We start from the raw sequence: 12,773 nt of genomic DNA on the forward strand, positions 1-12,773 counted from the left end.
CCAAACTCTCCTGTAATGCTCTCATTTCCTTTCCCCATTTTCTTTTAATTCTCTTTTAAGATCCTTTTTGAATTCTTCCAAGAAAGCCTTTTGAGATGGAAACCAACTTATATCACTCTATATGGCTTCATGGGGAGATTTTGCTTTTAGTGTCTTCAGGTTTTGAGAGCTGGTCTTCCCTATCTCCATAATAGTTATCTATGGTTACAAATCTTTTTTGTTCATTTTTAAATTTGTTTTTTTTCCTATTATTATATATTTTTATTTCCAAAACACATGCATAGGTAATTTTTCAACATTGACCCTTACAAAACTTTCTGTTCCAAATTTTTCCCTCCTTCTCCCCACTCTCTCCCCTAGATGGCAGGTAGTCTACTACATGTTAAATATGTTAAAATATATGTTAAATCCAATACACACATACACACACACACACACATATAACAGAAAGAGTGAATATGCTATGTTGTGGTCCACACTCAATTCCCACAACCCTCTTTCTGGGTGTAGCTGGCTCTCTTCATCACTGAACAAGTGGAATTGGTTTGAATCATCTCATTGTTGAAGAGAGCCATGTTCATCAGAATTGATCATCATATAGTCTTGTTGCCACACATAAGGATCTCCTGGTTCTATTCATTTCATTTAGCATCAGTTCATGTAAGTCTCTCCAAGCCTTTCTGAAATCATCCTGTTGGTTATTTCTTACAGAACAATAACTTTCCATAACATTCATATATCACAACTTATTCAGCTATTCCCCAACTGATGGGTATCCATTCAATTTCCATTCCTTGCCACTACAAAAAGGGCTGCCACAAACATTTTTGCACATGTGGGTCCCTTTCCCTCCTTCAAGATCTCTTGGAATATATAACATTGCTGGGTCAAAGGGTATGCGCAGTTTGATAACTTTTTGTTTTTTTGCTCATTTTTAAGATTTAGATCTACTCTTAGGGCAAAGGGGAGAATGTCCCAAGCTTCTTCCACAGACAACAGTGGCTTCATGCTGCCCTGGGGCCAGTGCTGCCGACTTCCTTCCCCTGCTGTCCAAATCCTACTATGCTGGGATTCAGGAGCTCACTATTTGCCTTCTGTACTTGCATTGGATGTCTCACAGCTAATCTCCTGATCCACTGGCTTCTGAACCAGGAGAGAGTAGTCAATGTTGCTGCATTTTGGCTAAGAGCCTTCCAGTAGATTCCCCTGGCAGAGACCTCTCCAACCTGGGTCCCTGCATACCTGCACTGGGTTGTGCACCTCCCCACCCCCGCCCAATTGAGACAGAACTGTCCTCAAGTTCTTCCAAAATATCTTATGCTGGAAATTTGTTACATTGCAAATATTTGTGGGTTCTGTCACTTCAAAACCCATTCAAAGGCTGATCTGGTGTTGATCTAAGGGAAGCCAGGAAAACTTCAAATAAAAACCTGTCTACTCTCTGCCATCTTAGCTCCATTCCCCATTACTAAGACTTTGGACAAGATTTGGTCTATAGCTCAAAATATGGAACTTGAACTTCCCTTTTCATTCCTAACTTATCTATACTTCCATTTCTGTTCCTTTAAAATGGCAATAAATATAGTCTTGATGAATATTCACAACATCCTGAGAATGAGTAAGAAACTGATATATACTTGTATTACTTTTGATTTCAGAGTATTGCTATTATTTTGTAGCTCTGTAATAATTTATAACACTCAGGCTAAGAAATTATTCTTTTCCATTTTAATAATTAATAATGATGGCTTCAAATTTCCTTGAAAATCCTATTTTTTTGAACTTCCCAAAGTCCCTTGCAATAGGTTCTTTAGAACAATGTTTTGACATACAGTAAAGTTCTTGGAATTTCTTTGAAGAAAACTTCAGGAAAAAAAATATCAGATATTAGAAAATAGCATTGATCTTTACAATTGTTCATCATATCCCTATAATATAGAAAAGGTTCAAGAATTATTATATTCCTAATTTCTAAATTGTGTCCTTAGGTACAATGAGACATCTGCAAGGGCTCCATAAAACTAATATCATTATATCAAATGCTTTTGTGTGTCTGCCCTATCACCTTTATGCAGATTATATTACACCAAGGCTTGGGATTTTGAGACATGAAAAGTGAATCAGTAGGGTCCTGTGATCTTAAAAAGCTTTGAACATTTAGGTTAGAAAAATCTATATTTCTTTAGGGAAGTACTACTATTCTTAGAACTATGTGAAAAAAATTATTGCATGCATATTATATATGTGTGTATGTATATGTATATGCTAATATAGCAGTGATATTGATATAATCTATTCAAAGCCCTTTTTTTCCCATACTTCTCCTTCATACCTAATTTGAATCAAGCCAATTTTCTCATTTCATCTGATTTTCCTTTCCCTTTGCTTAGAATCAACTTTTCTAATCATCTCACAACTTCCTCCTTTTCTAGTTTTCTTTCTTTCTACTACATTCAATTCCTCTATTATATTTTTAAGACAAAGAATAAAATGAGAAAAATATGGGGGAAATCAACCATTTCAACAATCTCTAAGCTTTTTGTTTTTCTTAGTATTAATTTCTCTCTAATATGAACTGAGCAGGGAGAGATTTTTAACTTAACAGAATAATGATTTACATGATACCAAGACAGTTAACTGTTCTGGGTACAGATGGGAGAGAGAGAAACTGTCATTATTAATTCTGAATAAATATCTTTAAGTATAATAACATTTTATTCTTCAGGTGAAAGAACATCCTGGGATAAAAATATTCCAAATAAATGCCCCGATTTATTATGCCAATAGTGATTTGTACAGTAATGCACTAAGCAGAAAGGTGAGTAAAAGAATCTCTTTAGAAAGTCTTATTCTTAAAAAAGTTTTCTCCTACTTATATTAAAACTTTATGTAATAATTGTATGTAATAACTATGTATGTAATTGTATAATTGTATGTAATTCAACTATGCAGAATAGCAACTATCTATTTAGAGGGGATGCATTGTAGAGATTCTCCTCATAAAGAGAAATCCTGTACAGATAATAAAGACTTACACACAAAAAGAATTTGTACCCAATAGAAAATATTTCAGATACCAACCAGATTTTTTTATTCAGAGCTTTTTCTTCTCCAATGCTATTTCAATTCCTATGATTATATCAGGAAAAGAATCTTATTCATTTATGATTTTATTACCTTGAACCAATTGATTTCAAAGAAATGATGTGGCCAGGGTTCAGGTTGGGAATCAGGACATAACTAACCTCACAAAAATTGTCAGAATGAAAGTAAAAACTACAAATTCACAAATCTGAAGGGTTTCCATACATACAATGTGTAGAACCTTTGTTGTTATTCACTTGGGTCTAACTCTTCATGATCCCATGAACCATAGCACTCCAATGCTGTCTGTGGGTTTTTTCATTTGTTTGTTTCCTTTTGTTGTGTGTTTTTTTGACAAAGCTACTTGTAGTCATTGGCCATTTCCTTCTCAGTGGATTAAGGCAGACAGGTTAAGTGATTTGCAAAGCATCAGAGGTCAGCACTCTGGTCTTTCTGACTCCACGTCCAGCAATCTATCTGTCTGAACTACCTAGCTGTCTCCTTTTATCTTGCTCACCCCAACTACTTCCCTTACTAAATTGTGCTTTTACCTCTCATAGAAGCAATGGTAGTCATTTGTTATACACTAATGCTACATAGTGAGATAGTAGCCAACAACATGCTATTAAAGCTTTCTGAATGCATTTAAAGGGCACTTAGTATCTTTTTCATCATCAACATAATATTCATTCTCCAAAGGCAAGTTGTACAGACCTGGAGTCAGGAATATGTGAGTTCAAATCCAGCCTCAAATACTTATTAGCTGTGTGACTGTGGGCAAGTCACTTAATCTCATTTGCCTCAGTTTCCTCATTTACAAAATGAGTGGAAAAGGAAATGGCAAACCACTCCAATATCTTTGCCAAAGAAACCCCAAATAGGATCCTAAAGAGTTGGACATGACTGAAATGACTGAACAACAGCAACAATTTATATCAACTTCCTTTTGAGGAGTGTCAAAATGGTGAATGGGGTGGGCCTTTGGTGGCCAGAAAGCTGATTTGCATATACATTTAATGTTGCATTTCCTTAAAGACGGGAGTTAATCCAGCACTTATAATGGCAGCAAGGAGAAAAGTCCTAAAGAAGCATGCCAAAGAATTAGGAACCAAAGGCAAACCCCAGTCTTCGGTTGTAAAAGTTGTAAGTAGTCAATACATTATTTTCCGCCTTCTCAATCTTGAAATGTTTCTTTTACTAAGTGACACAATATACAACTTCTAAACAAGGAACAAGAAAGAACTGATACTATCTTATAGTGAAGATATTTGATAAAAGTAAGTTAAACGAGGAGTAACAATAAGCATTTGGAAAAAAATTTTTTTAATTTAACAAAAAGCATGTAAGGATAGTTGAGAAAAGCTTGTTATGCCAGCCTGCTCTTTAAATTCTTATCCATCTATTAACATGTGTCAGGTGTCACCTTTCAAGGAAATATCATCTGAGGACTTTCCTTCATGTAGGACCTCACTCATTATGTGGTTTGCTCTTCTCTGATGCACTTGGGTATGATTTTTATATTACAGGTATTTATGCATCTGTCACAATACTCTAAGATCTGTGAAAGCAGGGACATTATTTGCCCTCAATGGCTAGCACAATATTTCACATATACAAAGTATTTAATAATTATAATAAATAATATAACAAGGTTAGAGAATATTTTTCCAGCAAAAGAAAGCTAGTAATAAGAATTCAAATGCATTGTATAAGACTTTCAGCATTACAGAGAGCTGACATCTGCATGGGGGACATAGGTAGCATATAAACATTTTTTATTATAAATCATACCAGAATGAAAAACATAAGTTATATAAATTCACAAAATAAAACTCGTTGTAGAATGCTGATCTGTTCTGATTCTAGGATGAGGATGCAGAAACAGGTGGGGAAGAAGATGCAAAACAAGAAGAACAGATTGAGGAAAATGCCAAACCGGTGACAATTGATTCACTGGTCCAAAAAACATTTCCACCAGAACTGGAAAGATTTTTGCCCCCAGGGCCTAATGTTCACACTATGATTTTGGACTTCTCACAAGTCAATTTTATTGATTCAGTTGGAGTAAAAACTGTAGCGGGGGTAAGTATCTCTCCTCCTTCCCCTTTCTCAACAAAACAGCAGTATTTGTTTTTATCACCAGATAAATCATTAAATTTTCCGATGTTTGTTCCTTTTTTGTTAATATTTTATACAATTTTCTCCCTCTTTTGTTCACCTTACTTAGCTGGTTTGCTTACCTTTCTGGCTATTCTGCAGCCTCCTTCTTTATATTATCATCATATTAGGTCCTCACACTGTTTAGCCCAGGGCCTCTTCCTGGGCCCCCTTCCTTTTCTTCTTCTACACATTTTCCCTTGTGATTTCATTGACACCCGTGATTCTAATTATTTTCTTTAGCAGTTGATTCTCATATCCAGGTATTTTTGAACTTCAGTCTCAAGTACCAGCTGCCTATTATACATTTTCAATTAGATGATCCATAGGTGTCTCAAATTCACCATGCCCAAAACAAAACTTTGGTAGATTTGTCCCAAAGCCCACACCTCTTCCAAATTTCTTTGCTTCTGTTGATTATACCAAACTTCCAACCATCCCTTCAAGTCCTTGATTCTTCTACCACCCTCACACCATTTAGCCAAATGGTTGCCAAGTTTTATTGATTCTACTTCCACACCTCTCATATCCATCTTTTTTTTTCTTTTCATCATTCTGCTGCAGACCCTCATCACCATTTGCCTGGACAATTTTAATATCCTTCCAATTGATTTCTCTGCCTCAAGTTTTTCCCAGTCCAAACTTTCCTTCATACAATTACCAAAGTAATCATCCTAACATCCAGATTTGACTATGCCATTGCTGTAAGTTCTATTAACTCCCTATTACCTTTAGAATCAAATATTTGTCTGCCATTTAAATTCTTCACAACATGGCTCCTCTAATCTATTTTTCTAGTCTTATTTCTAGCCTTATTTTTCTAGCCTATTGCTAGCATTATTACCTTTCAAATACAGCACAGTCCAGTCAGACTGGCCTTCTTGATATTCTTCACACAATACATTGCTTCCCATCACTGTCCCTTTGTACCAGATATCTTCCCTGCCAGTAATGTAATAAATACTCTCCTTACCTCTCAGATCCTGTTTCCTTCAAGACATTATATGTCTTATATGACATTTACTGCATGAGGACTTTTCCTAACTTTTCTCCTCAACTGCTAGAGCCTTCCCCAAAAAAATTACCTTGAATTTATTTGGCACATGGTTTATGTTTGTACATATGCAAAGAACTTACCTGTTGTCCTCCTTAATCAAATGTCACAAGTCCCTTGAAGGCAAAGACTGTTTCATTTTCTTTGTATCCTCAATGCCTGACTGTAGATGCTTAATACCTGTTGATTAATTGTCTAAGAACCATAGAAGAAGAAACTAAATTTATTTTAATACTATTACAGATCCTAAAAGAATATGGAGATGTTGGTATTTATGTATATTTAGCAGCATGCAGTGGTAAGTAGACAAAATCTGGGGAGAAATTTAAGCATTTTGTTTGTTCCTTTGTTTGATAAATGTGTTTTGAAAATTTCCTAGCCTTTTGAAGTTTTAATAGCAAGTCATTTACCAAAAAGCAACCTTAACAACAGGTTTGAAAATTAACCATTGAGAAGTTAAAACTCAGCTTTTTATTCATGTGTAGATATCTTCTGAAAGCTGGACTGGGAAAAATATAGATTAATTCATCTTTGTTCTGACTTGGTAAAGTTTTAGGGATTATTTCAAGATGGCCAGGAAAAAATGGTTTCATGTGTCTATTACAGTAAAAATTTTATTTTTCCAATTCAATAGATAGACTTGGAATCTTTTGCCCATTATTTTGGTTTTCATCATATATCTTATTATAAATATGTTTTTATATATTTACATTGGTTTTCATAGACATATATTTGGAAAGAACTTTAACATGAAATCTAAGAGATGAATTAATTTGCCAATCTTTTCTTACAGCCCAAGTTGTGAATGACCTCACTCGAAACAGATTTTTTGAGAATCCTTGCGTAAAAGAGCTACTATTCCACAGCATTCATGATGCAGTTTTAGGCGCTAAAGTTCGAGAAGCACTGGCACAGCAAGAAGCCTTAGCTGAACCTCCAGAAGAGGACTCGGAACCAATCGTTGACCCAGAGACATAGAAGAGATGTTTAACACTTACCATTATAAAATCTCTTCTGAAACTAGGTAGACATTTTGAAATGCCAGACATTAAGGATTTTCACTTTTGTAGGTAAATTCTATTAGTTGAGAACTGCTTGATTTGGAGGGTGAATGAAGCATCTCAAGATGTGTCACTTACTTGTATTTTTTTCTGTTCAATTATTTCTCAAAAAATTATTCAATCTCTTCAGCTCTGCATAAAATTTACATTTACTGTGTACAATTAGTATATACAAGATTCTTTTTTAATGAGGATGAACCCCTTCCAGGTGAGTGGAAATATGTTGGTTGATTTTTTGATCTGACCAAATAGCTTTCATGTCAACAGACATGACTGAATGGCAGAAGAAAGCATATATTTTTACTTAATTATTTTTTTAAACAAAAGTAAAATACACACTTCATTATACAATAAAGTATAAACATTAAAGGGTGAAGTAGGTAAGTACAGTTTGATACCTTTCTCAATATAGGTTATCAGTCATGGCTTAACTTAACCCTGGTTTTGATCTCAGATTTTAAACACTTCTTTCAACTCATCCTCAATCTTTATTCTCAGTGAAGAAATTGCTTTCTGCCATGTTAGCAGCACTACACTTCAGGCCACTCTGCCATCAAAAGCCTTTGGTGTTATTTCTTATTACTGTGATGAGACTTGCTTTCTTGTTGGCATAAGGTAACAGTTCTTAGAACAAAGAGAGCACATTTTCCTGGGAAAAGTTAGTTTTCCTTTTCTAATTCCCTGATGTCTTCCTTTCTCAGCCCGACTAATAAGAAATGCCAGATATGTCTGCCTTTGGTTCCTAACTTCCCTATTTCTCTAGATTAGTACATAACAATGTGCTGGTCTGTGTGAAATCAATCTTCTCCCCTTACTTCAAATCAAAACATTTCTCAATCACTTTATTATTGTTACTTCTTCCTGCTCTAATCAAATTTCCATTGGTCACTGTTTGTATTGTCTTTCCCTTAGTAATCATCATAGACAAGATCAGATACATCTGCTTTCTGATACAGACTGCCTTCTGAAAGAGCATGCAATTAAAACATTTCAGTTTACTCTAGAAACTGTTTTCCAAAAGGTATTAATCTTTTTCAATATCAGCAATTTAAACAGAACTTAGTAAGTTTTAAACAGAAATATTATATAGGTTGGACCACATATGCTTTAGTACCAATAAAGGTCTTAAAGCAGTATCTTGCACATTGTAGGTGCTATTTGTTGACTGGTTATCTATTTGATTTCCCTTATATTTTAACCTTTTCTGTATTTTTTATTTCTGTATCATATTATTTGTTTTTAACAGAATTCTGATATGTATGTAAAAACTGTTGAAGAAAGTCCTGTATGAGGGGAGGGGAATATATTTTAGTGATATCAATTGGTTTTTTTTCAAATGTTATGCCCAAAAATCGAGGTTCCTTTTGGGTAAAATGTTTATGCAGGATCATGAGATATATTAAAATTGCCTATTTTTATAGCAAGTGGGATTTGGGGATATTACTATACAGAGGCCTTTATTTTCTTTATTGCTTTGGTACCCCCAAGACCTCCAAGTTGCTACTTCTAAGGCTTTTCATACTTCATATCATTCTGCCTTCAGATTTAGAAAGTCATGGATGATTTTTAGGTTAATATTACCCAATTTCTGTTCTATTTATTAATTGATTTGGGGCCTCTCACTGGCCACTGCACTCTCTTGTTACAATCTGGAGAATCCTTGTGGTAAAGATAGAACTGAAAAAGCAGTCATCCACTATAGCCAGTCCAAGTCCTAAAAGTGAGGTTACCATTGCTGATCTATACAGAAGTATGGGTATGATGTCAGTGTATGAATGCATGTTTGACTTTCAGCAAAAGAGTTGGGGAATTCCCAGTACCAGACAGACGTAGCCTCTACAATCTTGTAGATAGCTGGTAGGAGAGTTACCATCAGTAATTAGCAATTCACATTTATATTGTGCTTTACAGTTTACAAAGTGCTTTCTTTCTAACTCAGTGAGGTAGGTAGTATATTTTCCCCATTTTGCAGATGAGGAAACTGAACCCAAGAAGTTTGTTGAAGCACGGGTATCATGGAAATGTGTTCAGCCTAGAAACATAATCTATACAGGCTCAAATTGCAGCTCTGACATTAGCTGTGATTATGGGAAAGTCATTTAAGAGCTCCTGAATCTCAGTTTCCTCAACTGAAAAGAAATGTATATAAGACCTGGAATACTTCCTTCACTAGGTTGTTGGAAGAGTAAAATGAGGTAATATATGTAAAGCACTCTGCAAACTTTCAAGTGCCATATAAATGTCAACTATTAAATTTACTTGCTTACCACAATTAGTATGTGGTAAAACATGTTATTATTTAAGTTTCATACTCTCCACATCATCCATATTGCCTCTCAGAATTCAAGCACACAAGGATGGATACTGTTATTCTCTAAGTCCTCTGATATGTTGTTTATTCCTGCAGATTTTTAAGTACATCATGTGTATCTCTTTATTCATATAACTGCCTCTATAGAAATGAAAAAAAAGTATTTCTGTATGTGATAACTGCCATTTTTGGTGGGGGAAATATACTCTTCCCAGGTATGTGTGTATGAAAATGAGTAAGAAGACTGAAAGGATGCAATGAATTAAATTTGGCCCCAGGGATTGGGGGGGGGGGGGGGAAGAGGGGGGAGGGAAGAGGGTTTGTCTCTGTGTGTGGAGGGGGAGGGAGGGGAGGGTGGGTTGTGTGTCTTTGTGTGGGGATTGGGGTAAGGGGTTTCTCTCTACTTCTGTGTGCCCCCATGAGGGGATGGGATAAAATATCTGCCCAAGTAAGGGGTGGGAGTGTGTGTATCTGCCCTTCTTTAAAGGTGATAATGCAATGCAATTTCAATTCTGAAGTCATACAAGACTACGTGACACTTTACTAAGTCTGCTATAATCAATACAAAAATACTCTAGGCCTTCTTAATATCTGTATACTTTCAACAATATACTTAGGAGAAATGGTTAACCTTGGTGTGTCTAGAATCCTGCTAATGTAAGCAAGAGCTGATAATAGATTAAAAAAATAAAAAGTACTACAAGCTATTTGAAGGCATAGCAAACAAAAATACAACTGTAGTAAAGCCAGCAGTATTCCAAGTAATCTCCTTGTTCTTTTTTTTTTTTTTTGCTGAGGCAGCAAATGGGGTTAAGTGACTTGCCCAGAGTCACACAGCTAGGAAGTGTTAAGTGTCTGAGGTCCTTTTGGACTCAGGTTCTCCTACTTCAGAGCTGGTGCTCTATCCACTGCACCATCTAGCTGTCCCTCAAGCATTTCTTAAAAAAGCATTTACAATGATTATCCAAATGACTTGGCATCATCTGTGCTCATAAAACCACATTGGTCTAACTTTTTCAATAAATCTTATACTTCTAAGAAATTTTTGAAAAAGCATACAAAACAATTTTTTTAACCCTGCTGCATTTTAAAGTATTAAAGAAAATGTAATATTTGAAGGACTGAATAGTAATTTTCCTTTTGAAACAAAATTTAACTTTTTATTTTGAAGTAACATTCACTAGTTTTATGGACTTTGATAGATTTTCATACATAATTTTTTCAGTGGGATAAACCTGTACTGTTTTGAGATATTCATCTATGCTGGTCTTTTTTTAAACCCATTCTTGAGTATTTACAGGCGGTTCCCACTTTTCAAAGCATCATGTTCTTAGAAACAGTACCATAAAATAATCAAATATTCTCACAGGAAGTTTTTAAAAATTAATTATTAACATAGCTGACTAAAGACTAAGCGTTAATTAAACCTTCACAATGGCCAGCTGAATATCATAATAAAGACAAAATATTACTTATTAAGTTGTTAAGTACTGGTTGGTATAAACACCCAAGCTCTTAAAATAATCAGCTGCTTCCTTGGTATCTGAGAAGTTGAATTTCTACTTTGTAACTTTAGACAAAAATTGTTCAGAACCTATTTCAATTTTGTTCTTTCCATTGCAAGCAAAAGCTTCCTTATATAACATCTCCAAGACTGTGGAGTTTAAAGCTGATTTTTGCATCTATTATTAGAATATAACATCAGGTAGCTATATGTGAAAAATGAAAATATTAAGAACAAGTCTTAATTGTAATTAAATTTACTTAAATCAGAGCATTACAAAGTCAAGTATTCTGTTTATTCCACACATTTCAAATCATCTATGATTTTATTTTCAGTTTAACCTGCTATTGGCTTACTTTGTTTTACAATTCAAGAAAAATATAGGACAAGGATTGGGGGTAGGACTAGAAGTAGGAAAGAGAAAAGCAGGACTTGTCTGATTCATTTTATATGTGAAGTATCAAGAAAGAAAACTATGGGTGTGTTTCAATTGTCAATATTTGATACTTTTTTAGTTTTCAAAACTATGTATAAAGAAATTTCCTTTTTTTTCCCCCATGTTTTTCCTTATAAATTTAAAATAGATTTGGCTACTCGATATCTGTGGTGGTGGTGTTTTTTTCTCCCCATACTTCATAGGCTTATAGATTTGGAGTTAAAAAGAACTTTAAGAGTCAACTCTTTGAACTCCACCCCCATTCCTCTACCCCATTTCACAGAGAAAAAACTGAGGTCCAAAAAGGCTATGAAACTTGATCATGTTTAAACCAATAAGATCTGAAATTCAAACTGGAGTCCTAAATAACATAAAATTAAAATGTGTCTATCTCATTTTTCTTATTCATCAGGAAAGTTGTAAAAACGGCTTTAAAATATCAAGGATCCATTTAAAGGGCTAGGAAGCTCTCTAAAATGAATTTCAATTATATCTTAGCATCACAGACTGTAAGAACTACATGAGCCATTTAGTCCAATCAGACCTGAACAGTAATTCCTTGTTAGTGATCATCTCTAACAAGAGGTAATTCCCATCGACTTTAGAATATCTTTGACAGGAATTTTTTCTTAGATGAAACTGAAAATTACCTCTTAAGTCTCCATCCAAATACCAGAACAGCAGGATGGCTTGGGGGGTATAGGGGAAGACAACTGGTTAAATAGAGGAGGGTTGACCCTTGAAAGACCCTCCAGCTCTGAGCAAGAGACAATCTCTCTGGCCAGTGTGGTTACAAGGATTGGCATTTTGAGACTCCATTAACCCACCTCACTTGCAAGCTTATTTGTAGATTTGTACTATGGATCAAAGTTAAGTGATTCCGTTAGGGATCTTATCCCAGGTTATATCTCATTTTTCTTGCTCTGCCTTGTCACTCTAGTCATTCCAGGCCTAGCAATATCAATGATAATTCTTCCTTCATTGAATAAAGTGTCAAATGCCAAAAGAACACTTGATATCAAGTAATCACTTCATGTTAAAAGAAAAAAAAGACTATGCACAGAGCATTGAGAGAAAGCCTTGCCATGCTACTAAATCCTCATAGTGGTTTTTATTTTTATAAACTAATGACACCAAGATATTAAATAGCTATGGTATCAAAAAAC

At 34.8% G+C, this 12,773-nt stretch overlaps 1 protein-coding gene across 1 annotated transcript in view; it reads left to right on the top strand.

Moving 5' to 3' along the window:
- The window catches only part of SLC26A5 (solute carrier family 26 member 5), a 53,092-nt gene extending 40,350 nt beyond the window's left edge, over positions 1-12,742 (top strand). Inside the window, exons 15-19 of the mRNA XM_052000342.1 lie at positions 2,726-2,818; positions 4,120-4,227; positions 4,951-5,166; positions 6,539-6,593; positions 7,089-12,742. Coding sequence (XP_051856302.1) covers positions 2,726-2,818; positions 4,120-4,227; positions 4,951-5,166; positions 6,539-6,593; positions 7,089-7,273 — 657 coding nt within the window. The 3' untranslated portion in view covers positions 7,274-12,742. The remainder of the gene's footprint in view (positions 1-2,725; positions 2,819-4,119; positions 4,228-4,950; positions 5,167-6,538; positions 6,594-7,088) is intronic.
- The last annotated feature ends 31 nt before the right edge of the window (positions 12,743-12,773 follow it).

Source organism: Antechinus flavipes, chromosome 5 (assembly GCF_016432865.1).
Source record: "Antechinus flavipes isolate AdamAnt ecotype Samford, QLD, Australia chromosome 5, AdamAnt_v2, whole genome shotgun sequence".
In the NCBI taxonomy this organism is placed as follows: domain Eukaryota; kingdom Metazoa; phylum Chordata; class Mammalia; order Dasyuromorphia; family Dasyuridae; genus Antechinus; species Antechinus flavipes.